This window comes from Onychomys torridus, chromosome 7 (assembly GCF_903995425.1).
Source record: "Onychomys torridus chromosome 7, mOncTor1.1, whole genome shotgun sequence".
NCBI lineage: Eukaryota > Metazoa > Chordata > Mammalia > Rodentia > Cricetidae > Onychomys > Onychomys torridus.
In genome coordinates this window covers 98573543-98596350 of record NC_050449.1, presented here as the reverse complement: position 1 = coordinate 98596350, position 22808 = coordinate 98573543, and the positions used below count along the sequence as shown (strand labels likewise).

General features: G+C 43.1%; 1 protein-coding gene across 3 annotated transcripts in view; it reads right to left on the bottom strand.

Moving 5' to 3' along the window:
- Nucleotides 1-22808, bottom strand: part of Pik3r4 (phosphoinositide-3-kinase regulatory subunit 4) — a 52684-nt gene that overhangs the window by 3123 nt on the left and 26753 nt on the right. For all 3 annotated transcript variants that reach the window (XM_036193027.1, XM_036193026.1, XM_036193028.1), the window contains exons 10-16: nucleotides 20952-21153; nucleotides 19728-19915; nucleotides 18946-19156; nucleotides 15968-16133; nucleotides 9570-9734; nucleotides 6145-6356; nucleotides 1786-1917 (exon numbers count right to left, since the gene is read on the bottom strand). In XM_036193027.1, coding sequence (XP_036048920.1) covers nucleotides 1786-1917; nucleotides 6145-6356; nucleotides 9570-9734; nucleotides 15968-16133; nucleotides 18946-19156; nucleotides 19728-19915; nucleotides 20952-21153 — 1276 coding nt within the window. The remainder of the gene's footprint in view (nucleotides 1-1785; nucleotides 1918-6144; nucleotides 6357-9569; nucleotides 9735-15967; nucleotides 16134-18945; nucleotides 19157-19727; nucleotides 19916-20951; nucleotides 21154-22808) is intronic.

Below are 22808 nucleotides of genomic sequence, written 5' to 3'. Positions count from 1 at the left end.
AACAGACGCAAAAGGAGTGGGAGGGAGGGATGGAACCAATCAGCGAGGCGAACCGAAACCCGGCCGGGGGTGACGGGAGAAAGCACAGGAGTGAACGTTACTCTCTCTCTCTCAGGTTTGACCTGTGTGAATCACACCAGGCTCTTGGACCATCTGGCTTCCACCTGTAGCAGTCTAAAAATAAAATGGCACCCAAACAGTTTAAGATCCTACTCCTGAGAACCTGTAAACGTTACCTTCAATGACAAAGTGATTTCAAAGATGGAACTAAGGACCTTGAGAGGGGTGAATTATTCAGGATCATCCAGTGGGCCCTAAATACAACCCCAAGCATGCCTGTAAGAGAGAGGCAGACTCATGATCAACAGAATGGGCCTCGTGCTGTTTCCGCTCGGAAGACATTAACCAAACAGTGTAGGCGGAGAAGCGGGAAGCAAGCAGTGTAGTCTCCCACAAGCTCCAGTGTGGTCCTGACACCACACTGACTCTGCCCACAGAACGCAGCTCAGACTTCTGACTGCAGGAGCAGGGGAGTCTGTGTTAAGTCACCAAATATGAACAGCACTGATAGGTTAGGAATGAGGAGACCGCTCAGAGGGCGAAAACACTCGCTGTTGTACCGCCTGATGACCCAATTGGTCCCCAAATCCAAGTAAAGAGCCAGATGCAGTAGTGCACATCTGTAATCCCAGCATTCATCAGCAGAAGGTAGATGAAGACAGGAGAATCACTTAGAAACCCTTAAGGCAGCTAGCCCAGCGCTCGTAACTCAGCAACAGAAACAGGAGTAACCCCGCCTCAAAAACAAAGGAGAGAAGTGCCTGGAAAAGTGTCCTCTGACTTCCGTATGTGCTCTGGTGCATGGCAGCCTGCTCATGCTCACACACAGTTCCTCTCAAGGAGGCTTTTCTAGTCAACGTCTTTGTAAACTCCAGTAACCCGACCCTCAGAACACTCTGGCCCCACTCTACCACTAAGCACACGTCTTCTGTGCGGCCTCTCTCCTCACACCTGTGTACAAGAACCTTTAGAAAGAAGCTTGCCTTGCTAGGATCCTGACAGCATGGAAAAGCCCACATAAAGCCATTTGGACCACGGTAGAGTTTGGCTGTGTCTAAGTGTATTAGCCTGTTTATCCATTGCTATGACCCGAGCAAAGTGACTCTGGGGTTTGTTCTGGCTCATCGTCTAAGTCCCCCATGGCAAGGAGGGGCAGAGAGGCAGAACCGAATGGCTCGTGTCACAGTGGCCAGGGGATAGCTGTGCTGGCCGGCTCTCTCCTTTCCCCGCTTTTACTGCACTGGGTTCCAGAGTGTGGACTGTGTATGAGAAGGAGGAGGGCAGAGAACATCCTAAAATGATCAGGAACCACTGCCAATCAAGTTAGGTACGCTGCCAGACTGATGCTCCAATTCTTATGAGGTGTTTTCAACTATACTTTACAGATAAGGAAAATTAATATGTCCAAGTGACGCTGGAGAATGGCTCTGTAACTAAGAGCACTAGCTGCTTTTCCAGGGGCCCAGGTTTGATTCCTAGACTCACAGGGCAGCTTACAACTGTCCCTAACTCTAGTCCCCGGTGATAACACCTCCTTCTGGCCTCCAAGGGCACTGCATACACACATAGGAAGGTGCTGGCAGTTTTAACCAAAGTAGGGGACATGGGTTTGAAAGAAATGAAAGATGAGAGATGGTGGAAGAAAGGAATGGAGAATGGTGATAATGGTTGATGGCACTAGTTCTGAACTTAAATCCCAACCTCGATGTCAGCCCTGCATCTTACCTGCGATCACCCAGGACTGGGATAAGGGGTGCATGGAGAGGCGCCGGATGCGAGCTCTGGAGGGATGACAGTGACTGGAAATCGGCAACTGGAACCTCATGTCCCAACACGCCATGGTACCGCTGCTTGTGCCTCAAGTTTAAAAGGAACAAAACCATTAAAATCTGAGCAAAGCACACGATGATGCATTTACAACAGTGCTGCCTTTGGATAAATACATTTTTAGATTTTTGATTAACACATAATCCCAGGGTTATGTTCCCTGGCCTGGGATTTGTTATGCAGACTAGGCTTGCCTCAAAATCACAGAAATACACCTGCTTCTACCTCCCTAGTACTAGGATTAAAGACATGCACAACCACACCCAGCCTGGATAAGGTGTTTAGAACTGCCCTAGTCACTGAGAAAAAGGCTTTGTTGCCAGGCCTGGTATCACAGACCTATTATAATCTCAGCTATTCTGAAGGCTGAGGCCTGCCTGAGTTACAGAACAAGTTCAAGACCAGCCTGAGCAACTTGGTGAAACTGTGCTCCAAGATAAAAACTGAAAGCAGGATTGTGGCCATAGCTCAACAGTAAAGCACTTGCCTAGTGTCCATAAGACCCTGAAATCAAGGAAGGGAAGAAAAAAGGCTTTGCTTCCATGAGGCTGTCTCCCCTGTTTCAAACAGCAGCCATGGTTGCCAAATAACAGCCATAAAGTGCTTATCCTAATGCAATTATAGTTCTGTCTAATAAATGTAAATTCAAAATGAGTAATTCATTAAATACTGGTGCTGTTATTAACTGCCAAAGGCACCCACAAAACCAGAAGCTGTGGAGAAGATGAACCTGAATTTGGTGAGCCAGAGCATTGAGACAGCCCCATCTTCACTGATAGCCAGTGGTCACTGCAGAGTCCAGAGTGGCAGCAGTTTTGTGCTGACATGGACTCCAATCAGTCCCATGTGTCCTTTGCTCCAAAACACTGTGCAGACAGGACAGGTATAGGTATCCAACCGCAGCAGAAAAATGGGTGAGTGCCCACACAAGCTCCCCATGGCATCTTAAACTCTACTAAGAAGAATGGTCCCCGAGGCCAAAGAACAGTGTCTGTCCCAGCACTGAGCAGCTGAGCAGAGTACATTCCTGGGTTGGTCTCCAACTCCACAAGAGAGATAGACAGAAGGACAGTGAGTCCCTCCATCTCTCTTTGCCACACTCCACGACGATGATGAAAACAGCCACAGGTGGCATCAGTGCCCTCCTCAAAGCTGCTCGGGGTGCTGAAGACACCACTGTCCTTTGCAAACTTGCTGGCTATGCACTCTCTCACCTTCTGCACTGCTCTGGATGTTATGACGACAGAGTGTAAACTAAGGAATCCAAAAACCTAAACTCAAGTACAGAGAACCTTGCCTTTTCGGGGTAGGAGAGAAAGAAAACATGGTACTTTCAAGGGGCGTATTCAAAGTACCATGCAGGGAGAGACCTGGGGATATATGTCTATTGGCAGAGTGTTTGCCTAGCATACAAAGTCCTGCTTCATGCCCAGTACCACATGAGCCAGACACTGTGTTACCCAGCACTTGGAAGAGAGAGGCAGGAAGATTGAAAGTTCAAGGTCATTCTTAGGTATTGTAGATGAGCCTGGACACATTAGGACCCTATCTCAAATACAAAAGAAAACAAACACACACAACACCATAGGGAAATGTGACTTTTGAAAACAGAAGGGTGGTGAGAAGCAGTTCTAAGGCCAAGCAGTATAAAGGACTTTCATGACATACAGAACTGTCACTACAATAAATGACATACAGAACTGTCAGTGTAATTAATGACAATGCATTGTGTATTCTAATTACTGAAGGTTTTAAATATTTTTTACCACAAACTATGTGAGGTGACAGATTTCCTAATTACCTGATTTAATCATTCATCAATATAAACCTGTGTCAAAATACCACATTGTATCCCCTATATACAGAATTATTGCAATTAAAACTAGATTTTTTTTAATCAGCAATCCCACTCATGGGTACACACCTTAGAAAAATGGAACTAAAGTTCCTACAAAAACCTACTTATAAATGCTTACAGCAAGTTTAACTCAGAAAAGCCCCAAACTAGAAACAATTCAATCATCTGACTGGAGCATGGGTGGTCAGTACACAAATTATCTATAAATAAAATGAAAAATAATTTAAAGCTCCTCATACATGAAAACAATGGAAAGCCTTACAAACTTATATTTAATGAAAAAAATAGCATGCACACTGTAGGATTCCGTTTCTGTGCCATTCTGGAAAGGGCATGAAACAGTGGGGACAGACACTGGATGAGTGGTTCTACACCGTTAAAGACAATGGCACGGAATGCCAGGAGGATGTGGGCGAAGGAGCCTCACTCAGTGCTGCTGGAGTACAAACTGGGAACAGATCTACCATGTGATTCAGCTATACTGACCTTGGCCAAATACCCAAAGGACTCCATGCCATCCTATAGAGACACCTGCTAATCCATGTTCATTACTGCTCTATTCACAACAGTTAGGAAATGGAAACAGCTCTGATGTCCATGAACTATTGGATGGATACTGAATGTGATCCCTATACACAATGAAATTGTACTCAGCTGTAAAGAAAACAAATTAGAAAATCTGAAGGTAAAGGGATGGAACTAGAGACATCATACTTAAGTAACAGAGATCCAAAAAGACAAACAATGCATGTTCTCACTCATACAGATCCTAGCATCAGATTCTTAGAACTGTGTTACACTTGGAGCCCCTTTAAATCCGGGACACTAGAAAGTGACCATGGGGTGGGAGGGACATCTTGAGAGGGAAGGATGGCAGAAGACAGGTGATGAGACAGGGGAAGAGGAGCAGCTGGGTAAAGCAAAGGAAGGTGGGGTGGGGACAACACACTGAGGACGGACCTGCTGTCACAGGCTCCTGAAACACACACGTATACATGTGCTGCCCTACACAGGGGACAGTGCTCCCCACAGAAGCCACAGCCAGCAAGACCGTGAGCAGTCATGGAGGACCATGGTAACACAGTGTCATGAACTCACATAGATGTGGAAGTCTACACAAGACCTACAGAAGAGAAGCCAGTCAACAGTCCATCGTGGAAAGGGGAGGGACTCATAATGCCCACCCCTGACTGAGAAGACAGGAGCAGCTGATGGCGCTTTAACTGTTGCCTCAGGGCACCCAAGCTCCAGTGGATGCCCTCTACCCAGGCACGTGGACAGGACAAATTGGACTTGGCAGTTGTGGTTTTTTTAAAGAAGCACGAATTTGCAAAGGGGTGTGGGAGTGCACAAGGAGAAGTGGGTATGTTCAAAATACAGTGTATACATGTATGAAATTATCAAAGAGTAAACAATATATATATTGTTTTAATAATTTTAAAAACTGGTTAAAGGCCATTTCCAGAAGATTCATTTGTATTCTGTTTGTGGTAAGGGTCACACTAGAGTATGTAATTTTCAGAACTTAGAAACACTTAAAAAAGAATGATAGATGAAAGATAGTATGCATCTTCAGTCTTTAGGGCAAAGAGAGTAGGAAGATGGGAAAACAGAAATTCATTGTTCTGCTTTTCCACTAGCCCTGTGATAGATGCTTCCGCTCACTAAATCTTCAAAGCAGACTTTGAAGGAATTAGTCCCATTAGAAGATGAAGATGCTACAACTCAGAGTTAAGTAGCTTGCCTGAGGTCACAGGAATTTAAGTGTTGGCTCAAACTCAAATGTTGTTTTCCTTAAGTTGGAGCTTCTCCAACAGCCCAGAGAACTCTAACAACTCTTAATTGCTGTGAGTCTAAGACAAATGCTCACTGAGAACAAGAAACTGTTCTCTGTTTTATGATGCAAATTTCATCCTTTCACACAATGCTTTGTTTGTGGTTTTTTTGAAATACACTTTCATGTAACCCAAGTAGGCCTTGAACTCACTATGTAGCTGAGGTGCCCTGGCCAACCACTGTAACCACAAGGGTACACTACCCAACCACCATGACTGCAAGGGTGTACTACCATACCCTGCTCAACTATACACTTTATCCTACTTTGTGTGTGATGCTAGAGAGTATGGCCAGGGCCTTAGGCATATTAGGCAAGTACTCTCACTGAGCTACACTTCCAGCCTCATGTAAGCCTAATATAAGATAAACTGTAAGGTATTATATGACATAGTAGTTATGAAAACAAAGGGGATGGAAAAATCACCAGCTGAAAAACAAAACAAAACAAAAAAAAAAGAAAGAAAGAAAGAAAGAAAGAAAGAAAGAAAAAAACAGGAAAAGCTGGCTTTCCCAGGATGCTACCTGCAGGTGTTGGTGGCATCCCAACACAGCTGTTGGCTTACCTATGCAGAGCCAGCACTGGTGGATGTCCACAGCAAAGGAAGTAATGAGACCTGACTTTAAGTCATGCTTTAATGTCCATGCATTGCTTGAAGACCTGAGGTCCCAGCCAACCAGAGACCCATTCACTGTGGCATAGGCAAGAACAGACTGTGCCCCAGAGTTGAAGTGATGCATGTCCACCACACATCCATCTTCCTTCTGATCCAGAATCCTACAGAAACACAGAAGTAAATACACAAGCTTTTCCAGAAACTGAAAATGGAGCACAGGTTTCCACTTGAGATAAACTACCAGCCTATCCATGGCCAAACAAGAAAAACTGGCCAGCTGGAGTGGCACACCCTTTAATCCCAGCGCTTGAGAGGCAGAAGAAGAGGCAGAGAAAGTATGTTTCTGTGAGTCTGGGGTTGACCTGATCTACATAATCAAGTTCCAGGACAGCCAGAGCTGAGACCCTGTCTAAAAATATAAAAATAAAAATAAATAAAAATTATGTGACCTTGATGAGACAATTACAGTTGACTATTTTTAAAGATAATTTCAGACTCAGAAGAGTGTAAAAAGCTTCTGAACATTTTAACTCGTTTCTCCTCATACTGCCATCTTCTATAACCAGAATATTCATCAAAACTAAGAAACCAACCTTGTTTTAACACTAATAAAATCAGCTCTTTGTGTGAAATACAAGGATTATTACAAATAGATAGATGGCTATGCATCTTCCCCCACATTCCCACACAGAACCGTCTGACACCCTCTAAAGCATCCTGTGCAGTCTGTTTGTATCTAACTGCATCCGTCCTCTAACTCATGGAAAAGACAATTTTGTTCCTTCCCAGAATGTCATATAATTGGAAACATGGGACAGATAGCCTTTTGAATCTGACATTTTTCATTAGAAAACTTGTTTCCCATTCGTCAATGCTGATGCCGTGAGATAACAGTTTACTTCTTCACATTGCAGAATTCTATTCTATTGCATGGCTATGCCAGATTGGTTTTTGGTTTTTTTGTTTGTTTGTTTTCAAGCTGAGGTGCTTCTAAATCTAAAAAGAACGTCACAGGGCTGAGGTGCAGCTCAGCAGTCGAGCACTTGCCGAGCATACATGAGAACTTGTGGTTGTTGCCAGCATCACAGACACTGAAGAGGAGGAGGAAAGAACGGGAAGAGAAAAGGACAGGAGTATAAGAAGTCAGTTGGTAAGTTATTTTAGTCTTGAGACATATCCTTTATTCTTAAAACTGCAAAAATCATTCTTACTTTCTGGCCATACTGTAGACTACACTTTGCTGACCTCCTCTCAGATAAATATTTATAGATATTCTACTTTTGACTATACTTCCAAACAGAAGGGTGATTTTAAAATATCAAAACATTAAGTCAGCTATTAAATGGTTTGTTCCATAGTATTCTTTTTTAATTGTTGTGTGAGTGTGTGAGTGTGTGTGTGCACACATGTGCACAGTGCCCTCAGAAGCCAGATGAGGGCATCAGATCTTCTGGAACTGGAGGTACAGGCAGTTGTGGCTTGACATGTGTGCTGGGAACTGATCGTGAATCCTCTGTAATTAACTGATGAGCCATCCCTCCAGGACAGATTCTAAAGCTTAAAGCATGATCACAGTTAACAGGGCTGAACGCTACAGATGAGCAATGTAGGCTTGAAGCACACTATAGTTACTTTGGAGCACACTATAGTCAGGCACAGTAAAATCTAAACAATCCAGCAAGGTCTCCTGACCTAGGCAGCAAACTTAAAAGTAGTGTATACAGTACAAAGTTGTCAGCAGAGAGAACCATGCAGAGTATGTGTCCCCTTTCATTGTCCGCCTGTGTGCCCTAGGGCACAATCATCACACAGTACACTCTGCCAATAATTTAAATGAACTCAGTAAGCATAAAGAGTCATCCTCTGTAGAAACAATTTTAAGGAAAACTGGCAGCTACTTGCTGTTAGAAGCCATCAATATGTCCTGGGCTAAAGCCACTCAAATATATTTAGTGATTGCCCTGAAAATACATACTTTTTTATAAATGCAAAAGTAAAACAAGACACACCAACAAAGATATCCTAAGTGCCCCAACAGACATTCCTTTAAACCTTAAGCTACACAAGGATCTCAAGGCAGCATTTTACTAAATTAAAGTCTTGTTCTGCTTTTTCTGGGGGTTGTACTGCCTCTTCCCAGCATGCCCTTCTCTACCACCCTGCTTTAACAGATTCACTTGCCTGAAGTTGCACCTTTGAGTATCACTGTGCATGCATGCATGCACTTGTTCATGCATATGTGTGTAAGCACATGAGAACATAGTGTGCATTTATGTGGGTCAGAAGACAATGTTCGCTGCAAGTTCTCAGGCACCTGCCACATTTTGTTTGAGACAGGATCTCTCACTGGCCTGGAACTTTGGTCCACAGGCAGGTTAGCTGGCCTGCAAGCTTCCAGGGATCCTTCTGTCTTCCTCACAGTACTAGGGTTACAGGCATGCACCCCTTTGTATTAGGGTTCTAGAGATCTGAACTTAGGTCCCCTCATGCCTGCAAGGGACTTTACCAATGGAGCCATTTCTCCAGTCTTTGTCCATTGCAACTTGATGTGTGCCTTCCAGATGGGACATTAGCACACTGCACTCACACTGGGAACTTGTCTTCACCTCCCAGCAGACTACAGATCCTGAGAGAACACAATGGAGGACTGGTACGATGGCTCAGTGGATAAAAGCACTTGCCACCCAGGCCTGACACCTGAGTTTGACTTCCAGAACCCATAGCAGAAGGAAGAACTGACTCCTCAAAGTCATCCTCTGACCTCTACAAATTCCCTGTGGGACCCCATGCACCTATATACACCATAAATTATTTTAACAAAAGAGAGAGAAAGAACACAATGTATCTATTTATATCTGGAATCCTTAGTGCATAGCAATGGTCAGGGGAAAAATGCCTGTCTTTAACTTATTTTACATAAAGTTTAATCTTTAACTATTAATTTACAAAAATATGAGATTCATAAGCAAAACCAATCAACATTTTATTTTAGAACAATAAGCAAATTTTTTGTCTGAAAAATATTATCAAATTTAAACATTTTAGTGCCAAGCAACAGATCATGAGTTTTCTTAAATGATGAACACTTGCTGTGCTCTGGTAGTTAGACAATCTGGCTAATATCTATATCAGAGTCCAGGCTGCCCCTGTCTGTGCACTTCTTACAAAGTGCAGAAATAAGATGCCAAGGCTCTGCCCTCTAAAGCTAAGCACATGAGTGTTCTGGGTCAGAAGCAGTTTCCTGCCCTTCTGGGCTTACAGGAAGGACTGTACAATAGAGGAGCACCAACTGGCCCACACCACTCCACAGTGTGGGGGAGTGGAAGTTACCACAGTACACTTACATGCAAGCTGAAAAAGACATCGGACGGTACCTGCTTTGTAGAGGGTGGATTTTAGGAGACTTGGGTAACTTAGAAGCCTCAATTCCCAGAAGCTGGACAGCACCATTATCAGACGCTATGGCCAAGTAGTGGGAACCTTGGCAAAATGTTAGTGTCTTGACTCGCCCTCCAATTCGGCTGTATGTAAGAATAGACCTGAATGAAAGAAATATAAGACCATTTCTGAAACAGCCACAGCCATTATTGCTAACATTAATTCACACAGTTATTAACAAAGTTATTACTCTGAGGGTCTATTTTATCCATATGTTCTCTAAGAGTCAGTGCACAGACCTCCTTTTCTTCAAATGTCCATCTTCAAGCACTTCTGTCCTATTACAGAGACTGCCCCTGCCCCACAAGTTCCAAACCAATTCTCCAACTTGTGCAACACTTTAAATCCCATATCCTTCAGCCCTTCTATAGCCCTCAACATGCAGACAGTCACAGTTGGGAAAGCTCTAACTTCAGAAACAAAATTCTGTTCCCAGCTACCTGCACGACCTCTGTCATGATCTGTACCTCGGTTTCCTCATCCACAGAGTGGCTTACCTTGCAGGACCAGAGGAGGGGTCCACTAACCCATCCACACATGCAGACTTGCAGTACAGCATCCGGCCTCACACACGCTGACCTCTTAAGCTGCCCCATCCTTCCTAGCTTGCTGCCATGCTTTCTGAGGATCTGATTGACAGGACACTGCCATCAGCACCACCTAACCTGTCGCTCCCCACAGAATTTGTAGAAATTCAACAAAAATAGACCATTTGATATTTTCATCTGTCATTCCTCTCTGGTTCACTTTTTCTTAGTAACAGCTTTACTGTACTATAGAGTACACTGGAAGTAGTCTATTCACTGCTAGTGTAGGAAAATGAAATTGATCTCTGCATAAAGATCTTGCATTCTGTCTTTTCATCCAGTGTTTTTTCCCATATACTATATCATGCTGACTGCTATCAGAAATAGTTTTACTTCTTTTTCCCAGTGTATAATATTACATACAAATGTGTGTGTGTGGACATGTGTGCGTGAGCATGTGCACATATTCCTTACCTAAATACCCTGGCTAGACCCTCCAGTGTAATGCTCAGTGGAATTGCCAAAAGTACCCATTCTTCTTACTCCTCATTTAGAATGCCTGCGCTCTTCACGGTGAGTCCAGTGTTAGCTGTGGTTTGTGGCAATAGCTTTGATTATCTCTCCATTACTGATTTACAGAGTAGGTTTTAACTACCAAAGGGTGGACTTTGTCAAATGCATTCCCAAGGTCTGTAGAGATTACTGTGGGTTTTACCCTTTCTTCTCTTCACGTTTTGTATACTCATTTCCACATGTTGAACTAGCCTTGTACTCCTGGGGCAAGCTGTTCTTGTTCATGGTAATATAATCCTTTCAGACTACAGTCAGTTTAGAGTGTGTTGATGAGGATTTTCACATCCAAGCTGACTACAGCACAAGTCTGTAAGTCCCAGGACATGTATCCTGGCTAGTGTCAAGGGAATACCTGCTCACGGACTGAGTTCAGAGTGTCTCCTTATTTCTTGGGAGCCCTTCTGAAAGATGGATTATAATTCTTTACATGTTGAGTAGAGTGCACTACAAAGTCCGCAGCCCGGGCCTTTCTCTGTGAGAAGACTTTTACTAACTGACTCTCGTAATTTTATGCTGTTTATGTGTTCTATTTCTTCTTCAATCACTTCAAGCAGCTGCCTCTTTCTATGAATCTGTCCATTTCATCCTAATTTTTGGCATATAACTGTTTATAGTAGTCACTTTTACTTCTGACCATAATACCCCTGATATTATTCTGATTTGGGTAAAGAGTCTATTTTCATTGGTTACTCCCCTAAAAATGTCCAGTTTCGCTGCTCTTTGTCAAGACAACTTTGTGCTTCTGCTTCTATTATGCTTTTCGGTTCTCTCTTTCATCTCTTCCTTTTTGGTCTGCTTCCTCCCACTTCCTCTGGCTAATCTGTTTCAGCTAAATTGCTGACTTGAGATCTTTTTTAAGTACAGATTACTATTTACAGGTATACACCTCCTCAACACTCCTTAGCCACACTCCCATCTTTTGGGGTCCTGTGTCTTCATTTCCATTCATCTTAAAGCTCTCAGCCACACACTGTTTCATCTCCACACACATGTGAACGTCTCACATCCTCTCCATTGCCACCACCCGACTTTATACTTTGTATGCTTCCACATTCATTGATGCTTCTCTTATGAACTAATACATGGTTTAGTCTGGAAAATACCCCATGTACACTTCAGAAAAAAGTTCTATTCCAGTGTTGTAGAGTCATTTGCTCTCTGTCAGATGTGACCACTGGGCAGCGTTGTTCAAGGCCTCTATGTCTGTGCCGCTTTACATCACCCGGGTCTAGCCACACTGAAAATGGGAGCTTAAAGTCTCCTGCTATTGTGCTAAAACCGTCACTTTTTGCTTCAGCATACTTTGTTAGCTGCCTGCGTTAGTAACTGGCATGCCTTCCTGAGGGACTGAGCTTTCACACTGTCAAATGTGTGTGTCCCAGGAGTTGTTTCTCTGAGGGTTTATCTTTCTCACCACCCCCTGAGGCATGTGGTTTATCTTTCTGATTCTTTCAACCCATTCACACCTTTGAATTGAAGATGTCTTTTTCTGTAGAGCATGAAAGTGGTCCCAACTGTGTCCTCCTTTTCACCTCTTTCCCTCCCGATTAGTCGCTGTGGTTACTAATAGGGATGATGTATGTCTGACATTGTTCTGTCTTTTCCTGGTCTTAACTGGGTTTTCTTCATTGATGCTTTTAATTAAATATATTTGAATAGCATTTTAAATTTCTTGGTTTTGAGTCTTACTAAAAGTTTCCAAGCTTTTAAGAAGTTACTGAGAAATACAACTGGCATCTTTTAAAAATTAAATAAACAGCAACTTAATTTAAACACATAAAACTCTATTTTAATAATATATTCCACTCTTTCTGGTCAATTATTGTCATGAAGTGTATTAATACACTATGTTATAAACCAAGGGTGAGTATTGCTGAGAATGAAAATAACTTGCTTGGAGGTTTGAATAAAATGTTGGTTTAAAAAAAATCTATACAATGCCGCTGGGCAGTGGTGGCGCACACCTTTAATCCCAGCACTCAGGAGGCAGAGCCAGGTGAATCTCTGTGAGTTTGAGGCCAGCCTGGGCTACAGAGTGAGTTCCAGGAAAGACGCAAAGCTACACCAAGAAACCCTGTCTCAAAAAAACCAAAAAAAAAAAAAAAAAAAATCTATACAATGGAGAAAAGAATGCATCTTCAGCAAATGGTGCTGGTGTAACTGGATGTTGGCATGTAGAAGAATGCAAATAGATCTATATCTATCACCCTGCACAAAACTCAAGTCCAGGTAGATCAAAGACCTCCACATAAATCCAGATACACTAAACCTGACAGAAGAGAAAGTGGGAAATCTCGAATGTACTGGCTGGCACAGGAAACAACTTCTGAAGAGAACAACAGAACAGGCACTAAGATGGACAATTGATAAATGGACCTCATGAAACTAAGAAACTTCTGTAAGGCAGAAGTCACTGTCAATAGGACAAAATGGCAGCTTACAGAATAGGAAAACATCTTCACCAACCCCACATCCTACAGAAGGCTGACCTCCAAAATATATAAAGAAATCTTAGGGTTGGGGATTTAGCTCAGTGGTAGAGAGCTTGCCTAGCAAGCGCAAGGCCCTGGGTTCGATCCTCAGCTCAAAAAAAAAAAAAGAAATCAAGAAATTAGACATCAAAAAACCAAACAACCCAATTAAAAAATGGGGTGCTGACTTAAACAGAGAATTCTCAACAGAAGAATCTAAAACGGCAGGGATACAGTTAAAGAAATGTTGATCATCCTTAGCCATCAGGGAAATGCAAATCAAAATGACTCTGAGATTCCATCTTACACCTGTCAGGATGGCTAAGATCAAAAACACAAGTGACACCTCATGCTGGAAAGAATGTGGAGCAAGGGGAACACTCCTCCACTGCTGATGGGAGTGCAAACTTGTACAGCCACTTTGGAAATCTATATGGCAGTTTCTCCAAAGGATACTCAATCATACCACAAGGACACTTGCTCAACTATGTTCATAGCAGCTTTATTTGTAATAGCCAGAACCTGGAAACAACCTAGATGCCCCTCAACTGAAGAATGGATAAAGAAACTGCTACAAAGTAAAGGATAGCTATGCTACAATCCTCAGACCTAGAAAGGCTAGGTAACAAAGAAGGCCCAAGGGGGGTGATACATGGATCTCACTGGGAAGGGGAAATAGAGGAGATCTCCTGGTTAGACTGGGGGAAGGTGGGCATGGGAACTTGAGGGATCGGGTTTTGGGAGTGGGTGGAGGGGGACAATGCTGAGAGAGATGACTGGAAAGGGGGGCTTCATGGATTTGGGTAGAAGCCTGATGAAGGGAAAGGGAAACTTCCACAAGTCTACAAGAATGGCCCCAGCTAAGACTCCTGGCAGCAGTGGATGCATAGTCTGAACTGGCCATCCCCTGTGATCAGACCAGTGACTACCCTGTTGTCACTGGAGAGCTTTTATCCAGTGACTAATGGAGGCAGATTCAGAGACTCAGGCCAAACACTGGTTTGCACTCAGGGAGTCCTGCTGAGGAGAGGGAAGAGGGATATAGGAAATGGTGTGTGCGGAGAGGACAAAAATCCCCAGCCTAGCTCATGGGAACTCAGAGTCTGAAATAACAACCAGGGAGCCTGCATGGGACCAACCTAGGCCACATATGTGACAGTTGTGTAGCGTGGTCTCTATGTGGGACTCTCAGCAATGAGAGCAGGGGCTGTCCCCAGTGCTTTGACTGGCTCTTGGGAACCTAATTCTCATGCTGGATGGCCTTGCCCAGCTTCAATACAGGGGAGGTGCTTCGTCTTATGGCAGCTTGGTATGCCATGCTTTGCAGAAGCCCATGGAAGGCCTGGCCCTTTCTGAGGGATTACGGAGGAAGGGTGGATGTGTGTGTGTGGTAGGGGGAAGGGAGGGGAGGCTGAGATTGGATTATAAAATAAATAATTAATTTTAAAACTCCACACAAAACAAAAAACAAAAATAAAATTGCTACATACATCTATGATTCATTTATATTCTATTCAATGCAATGCTGAGAGAGAATAAACACAGAAATAATAGGTATAATGTAAAATCACAGAGCCCTTCAAACAAATACACAGCTAACCCCCACCTTACCAGGCTTGTAAACAAGAAGTGGACTTTTAAGTTCCTTTAGTTGTCAAGGGTATTTGATTTGATAGCATTTTAGTTAATCATGCTCAATAAATGAATCACAAGAAAAGCAGCAGAGAACTCCCCACATCTTTTCAATGTAGACGAGATTCCCTCTCATTTATAGCAGCTCTTCTGGCAGAACCAATTAGGCGAAGAGCAACCAGGGAAATGGGAGAAGTGAATGAGAGTGACAGGGACTGAGCAGAGGCAGAGGAGAAAACCTCAAGGTGGTGGTGGGGGGGGGGGGGGGACGACGTGGACGACAGATGTATCATGCTGCCCAAATCTAAAGTCCTTATAATATCACATTTATCAAATTCATGTCCTGGGCATTTAAAGCCTCAAAGACACTGGTCATAAAGACCAGGTTCCAGAGCAGTGGGTCCTGTTACTTCTGCCCAGACCCTTTTCATCTCTTCAGTAAGTCAGGTGTTCAGCCATCAACAGATGCAGTCTGGTCACGCCCACTGTCTAGAGCACACCTCCTCGCATGACCATGGCGAACACTCCTCCAACTGCGGTGGCCTTACCCTGTTCATCCTGCGCTCGGCACAGCCAGAACCACTCCTCTGACATGTGATCATGACTCTCCCAGTTCACAACCTGCCAAGACCGCCTCTCACGCAAAGTCCCCACGAGAGCCCTAAAATCCTAAAAACTGGTCCCTCCTCCTCCTCCCCTCCATCTCTCCTGTTTTGCTCAGGTTACACAAAACTTCCTGCCAGAAATGACTGACCAGGTCTCCACTCCGACCTGGGGCCTGTGAAGTCCCTGTTTCCTTTGCCCAGAACATTCAGCATACCCATGTAGCTCTTTCTCCCTTTTTTAATTCTTTCTTTGGATTCTTTTTCTCTGTGGGGTAGTCTCTGGACAGTTTACTACGAATTCCCGCTGGCAACATGCCCCATTCCCTCGTCATCTCACACAGCTTTTCAGTACTTTATTTACGCTTCTCGCTGTCTCACTTCCCACCAGATGGCCAGTGGCACAGGACTTTGGTGCATAAGGCCCTATGAAGCCCTCGCTCCTAAGCTGCTGACGCAGAAGGCGGCACTGGTAAGCACTGCTGATTGAGCTGATGAAGCTACCCCGTCATGACACGTGACGCGTCACCTTGTCGTGGTGGTCTTCCCCTCCATCTTCTGACTGTTCCAGATTTTCACTGTGCCGTCATTTGAACATGTTGCAAAAAGCAGGTGCTCATCAGAGACTCTAATTCGATTTACAGCAGATTTGTGCTCGTGAAGATGTGCAACTAGCAGCCCTTTAGGACGCCACCCTGAGACAAAGCAAAAGTGTATCTTAGACTGTGGTTGAGACACACGATCACCTATCACCCTCTAGCTACAATCAGCAACAACTAACTTCGGAGCAATCATTAAGAACTAATTGGTGAAAAGGTCCCCCAGCTAGCCCATCCAGAGGGGTCTACTGGACTGAGACATGTTTCTGACTAAGATAGACTCCACACCTCGAGGCCCTTTTCAGTGTTTGAGAGATACAGCAGCCCCTTACCCTAGGAAAAACACTGCCTGCTGATTTAACAGAACGGGGTATGATCATCCTAGCCTAGACAAACAACTTGCAGGCCACTTTATGAGCAAGAAACTTGCAAAACCCCAGCTTGGGACACTAGGGTAAACCAGGCTCTAGTTGGACTTCGCCCAGCTTTCAGCTTCTCAAATGTAACATGGGGATATACCACTTAAGCCAAGGGGTGGGTATGCACATAAATAACATGTGTGGGCCCAACACTGCCCAGACTACATGACCACCCAGATGTCAGCTGGGCATAGTGGCACACACATTTAGTTCCAGCACTTGGGAGGCTGAAAAAGTGGGTCTCTTTGAGTTCAAGACCAGCCTGGTCTCATAGCAAGTTCCAGAAGAACCAGGTTACTTAGACCTGTACCAAAACAAAATGAACAAAAAAAGCCAAAATGTCCAAATTGTTCATTTCTTCTTTGTCTGCAATCACTTCTTCTATGGTATAAACACACTAGAAATAGAAATTACAGCCTCATAATCTACATGTATGTCCTAGTACTTTTAAGATGGAACCTTACTTTTCTGTATTTTATTATGCATTTTCTTTTGTATATAATTAATTTCCCCAAAGTTACAAATTATGAGACCAAAAATCATGTCTCATCAATGACCTCAGTGCTCAGCATAGGTCCCTGCACATAACTGTGGTGGCGTACGCCTTCAATCCCAGCACTCAGGAGGCAGAGGCAGGTGGATCTCTGTGAGTTCGAGGCCAGCCTGGTCTACAAAGTGAGTTCCAGGACAGGTTCCAAAGCTACACAAAGAAACCCTGTCTTGAAAATGCCCCCCAAAAAATAATAATGAAAAGAATACATAGCTTGTATAAATTAAATAAAACATTCTACACAGTTAATATTAATTAATTTTAAAATAAACCAAAAATTTTTGCTAAAAATCAAACCTACAGTGGATGTCACCACTGTGCCTGAGTAGTAGCAATGTCATTTTTGAATGATTGTTTTCTTACCAAAAAGCAAAAATAAAACCAAGAATCCTGAACAAATATGACTTACTCAACATTAAAAACAAAGTTTCCCGTTGGATTGCTAAGTTGCCCCCGTGGGAATACAATTGCTAAGAAAGATATACTCAGTCTGAGGGGCCATGAAGTCTATAAGATCTACAGATTAGGCTGAATATTTCATACAACCATTCAAGTGTGGAAAGAAGAAAAAAATAAGAATTCAACAATCACTGCACATTTCTATGGTTACTGAATAAAATGTATAACTCCATTTATGTATGAAATGCCACCTGTGAAGAGGATCATAACACAAGATTGTGAGTAGTCATATTTTTTATGTTTTTAAGTAGATCTGGTAGGTAGGTGACATTAGCTTACATCATAGAAACAGCTTGAAGACTCCAGGATATTTATTTTGATAACAGTATCTGACTAGACTGCTTAGCACTTCAGTATTCTCTAACTCTTCTTCAAGCGCCCTCCACCAGTGCTTCCTGAGACCACATCAAAGCTCTTCACAGTCTAAAGGTAAACACACTATGCATTTCTTCTGTGTTAAGTAAGTTTCTACTATCACAGCAGAAATACTGAAATTCATTATTTTTTTAAAAAATCTACAACAACAGAACCAAAGAGCAGCCTGCCACCCTACACAAAGTGGGCTGCTCATACAAGCGGACCACAATGTGAGCCCAACACACTCTCCAGTTCTATTAACCCTCTCAGAAAACAGGAACTGTTTTATCAAATTCTTTAAAAGTTTTGTGGGGTTTTGTTTTTGTTTTTTATGTGCATGGGTATTTTAGCTGCATGTCTGTGCATCACATACATGCCTGTTGATCAAGGAGGCCAGAACAGTGAGTCAGATCCCCTGGAACTGAGGTTATGGATGGTTGTAGAGCAGACAGTGTTCTTAACTGCTAAGCCATCTCTTCAGACTATTTTGCCAAATTCTTACTGTTGGTCAAATGCTGGCACTGTGAGTTACTCTGTTCTTTCCAATAGTCTCCATATTTTCTGAATGTCCTAGCTCTTCTTCAGTAATAACACTATCAGAGGGTAAACTCCATAGTAATTAAAAGCAGGGGTTCACCCCTAGAAATCTCATGTTCATCAAGAGGCAACGTAAAAGCGGGGGGGGGGGGGGGGGGGGGAATGACACCAAGACAACACACCACAGCTCACACAGCCGGGAAAAGGGAAGCACACACCAGGCTCCATTAAGTGCCTGGCCTGAAGGCAGTACTCCAAGTTGATCAAAGCTAAAGATCCCAAGTCCACACATACTGACTTCAGGTTTCCTACCCACTGCTTCCTGCTCTGGGCTGCTTCTCCTTCTGGCTATTAAAGTACATGTTGCCTGGTGCAGGCTCAGGAGCCCTTTCCGAGGCTCTCACGAGCAGAAGCGCTTCAGATGTTGGAGGTTTCATGTGCCTCCCTAACCAAAGCTTGTCATCAGAAATGCTAAAACTCCTTAACTTTTAAGCTGAGGATTTTGGATTTTTTGATTAGGGATGCTTAATCTGACTCAGTTCCCACACTAGCGCCCAGGCTTGGGAGCAGAAACATGAGTCCTCACCCGGTGGAGGTGGCTTGCTCTCCCACTCAGCGTTCTCCATCATCTGCTTGGCTATGCGCTCTGCATTGCACTGCTCACGCTTCTGCTGTATGAGTTGCTGAAGTTCAGTCTTGCAAGTCGTGATCCGGATCTGGTAAGTGGACGGCAGGACTGTGCTATTTAAAACCTGAATCACTGGCTTCTTACTGGGGATGTGTGTTACTTCTGAAACCTGAAAAGCACAGTAGAGATCTCTGTGTCACAGCAAGGTATATTTAAGATAAAAATGTTCCCATGTTGCATCTATACATTATACCAGCTTCCTTTAAAAAAAAAAAAAAAATTAGTAACCCAGGTGAAAAGAACAAGTGAAATTTCAGCTGGTCTGAGTCAGTTTCTTCTAATTAAAGTATGACTGGTTGGGGTAGTTGTCTTAAGTTACAAACTCACTTCAAATACATCAAAGCCATTATAATATGAAACATGCACAGACAATCTGGAAACCTACCCCCAAAATATTTTTGGTTTTGTTACATTAAAGGAAGAATAAAAAGATTTAAAATGTTCTCTGTAGCCTAATTATGGTCTTGGTTCAGTCTTTAACCCAATTTCAGTCTACTTTATTGGCAAGTGTCTCAAATGAATAAACTTTTCAGTGCTTAAGGAACTGGGTTTCCCTTGGCTATAAACTTAAACCAATCTCAGAAATCATCTTGCTTGCTCTACAGTACATAGCCTTTCAACATACACAACAGCAGAACAAAACGCAGACGTGAGGAGGATGATAGCCTACGTGACAGTACCTGTGGAGAAGTTGACAAGGGAACACAGACTGCAGCAGAGGACTCGGAGCGAGGTGGCTTCCCAGGCTGAACCACCTCATGGTCACTGGTTTTAGGCAGGGCTTGTGGTAAATTCGGTGGTTCCAGTGACCCAAACATGCTTTTCCATTCTTCATTTACATTGGAGTCTTGTTTTACATGTTTTCTAGCTATGAAAATACATTTGGGATAGTTAAGTCTCAAGGTAAAACCAATGTGATTTGATTGTCTGTTACACAATGGATTTTACTTCCTGTGTGTTCCTTTGGAGCTCCATTTTATTCAGTTCTAGGTCCCTGTATGCATGTATGGAGATGTGGGATGTTCAACTTAACCTCAGCACGTAGAAATATTTATTCACCTACAATTTTGCCAACACTAAGAATTGTCCATCTACACTGATCCAGGTAGAAAATGGATATTTTAATTTGCATTTATTTATTTATATTTCATTTATATGTATTCTATTCTACCAATTATTTGCTTAAATCCTTCACCCTTTTCCCTTTGGAGTGCTTGATTTTTTTTCTTACTAATCTGTATGGGTGCCTTATATAATGCAGGTAAGCCATTAGTAATTAAGTTGCAAACACTTTATCCCAAAGCTTACTTGAATATAATTCATTTGCTGCCCTAAAATATGATATAGGAACAGGGGGAATTTCAAAGGCATTTAAGTGAACTATACCTGCAGAAAGGGTGTGCACAAGATCACATGAGCCTCTTACAATTGATGTCACTGTCACAGGAGATGACAGTTCCAAATATCAAGCTGCCAAATGACTAAGGATTCTTGGGGCGATACTATTCTTTATTTCATTGTTTACCTTAAGTTCATCAGGCATTACCGACTAATGCTCTAGAAACTTGTATCTGGTTTTACACAGGCTGGCCTTGAATTAGCAGTGAAAGGGTTAGAACACAGAGCTTGAATCATCCCTTCAAGAGGCAGCATAGTCTTACAGTAGAGAGCTCCGGAGACTGGCCTTCGTTTGACAGAGCTGGGATCTGGACAGGTTCCTTGGGCTCTCAGATGTGATAGCACTGTTCGACTTTTCCTCTCCCGTGTCTACTTTCTAAGTAACTGAGTCACTGCACTCAGAGTTCTCTCTGGGAAATGGGGGGAGGAGGGTGGTATTTACTCTTTATTAACTAATACCAGTCTTATAACTAATAACAACACGATGAACACACCAAGGCACTAACCCCGTTTCTCATCTGGTTCTTGTTTGGTTTTAACAAGATCGACCTGTCTCCCAGTGATGCCTAAGGCCGCCAAGTCGATTACACCTTTCTGGCTGCTGTCATGGAGATGGCTCTGGTCCACTGCATTAGCTTTTGCTCTGTTGGATTTCATCATGAAGTCCTTCAGTGCCAGAAGTTTATCTTCCTCTTCTTCAGTCATTCCCTGAAACCAAATTAAACCATGAACTTTGGGTTAATTTCAAAAGTAGAAACAATAAGTCTCAGGATGACTAATAAATGAAGGTTCAACTCCCAATTTAAACTGAAAAATGATAAAGTGAAGCAGGAAAACAAAGAAGAAAAGATCACTACTGGCTCTTCTAGAAAACTCTGCCAGCGTCATTTTCTCCATCATATTACCTTTACATCTCAAATCCCATTGATAATGCTGTAGTATAGTTCTATAACTTCAATAAGGCAAGGGAAACACAGATGTTCAGAATGAGATAGAAACGAATGAGATACCTGCTATTCAACAACTATTTCATACACTATTCAACTGGGAATTACAAAAAAAAAAAACAAAAGAAATACCCAAGCAAATTATTAGAACTAAGATGTTTTATCAAGTTTTTTAACTAGACTTATTTTATGAGTGTTTTGCCTGCATGTGTATATACACGTGCTCCACTTATACATGCCTGGTGTCTGTGGAAGTCAGAAGAAGACATCTCTTCAAACTGGAGTTACAGATGCTGAGCTACAATGTGGGAGCTAGGAACTGAATTAGAGTCTTCTATGGGAAACAGTCTTGGCCGGGCGGTGGTGGCGCACACCTTTAATCCCAGCACTCGGGAGGCAGAGCTAAGCAGATTTCTGTGAGTTCGAGGCCAGCCTGGGCTACCAAGTGAGTTCCAGGAAAGGCACCAAAGCTACACAGAGAAACCCTGTCCCCCAAAAAAAAAAAAAAAAAAAAAAAGAACAACAGTCTTAAGTGCTCAGTCATCATCTCTCTAACCCGTTATGAACCTTTATAATGTCCATACAAAAATTGTCAACATCAGCTATGAGAAGAAAAATTTAATACTCCAAATAGAATTGTAATTTTTAAAAGCAAACACAGGACGGGAGAGGTGGCTTGGTGGTGAAGCATTGCTGCTCTTCCATAGGACCCAAGTTCAGTTCCCAACACCCATCTCTGCTGTCACAACTGGCTTGAACTCAGCTCCAGGGAACCCAGTGCCCTCTCCTGGCCTTCACGGGCACTTGCACACATGATACACACTCACACAGAGAAACACACACACATAAATTAAAAAATGTAATTAAATAGATAACATTTGAAAATCAAACACCCATGCTTAGCATGGGGTTTCCCCCTGTAATCCCAGCACCTGGGAGGCTGAGGCCCAAAGACTGGAAATTCAATCCAGCCTGGGCTACAAAGATCCTGACTCAAAAAGAAAAACTAAACAAACACTCACAGTATTCACAATAAACGAAGGGCAAAGCTCTGCAGCATAACCCAGAAGACATCACTGAGGTTAGTACAGATGACCGTACAATGAGAACACACCCCAGGCCCCGAGGACCAGCAGACTTAGCACTGCTGGACTTCAGTTCTTTCCTACAGGCTCAATGCAGTATCAAGGAACACACCAACAGGCTAATTTCAGTTTATGAAGTGTGATTTCAGAAAATGCATAAAGAACTGTGTGTGGAAATGTAAAGGGCCAGGCATAACCAAAACAATCCTGAAAAGGAAAGAGAGGAGAAGACTCTGCTCAGTCAGAACCAAGGTTAAGCTACAAAGCAATACCCATCAGCACTTAGCAGGCGTCTGCTGCCAGGCTGACAGAGCGGCACTGCTCATCCAGC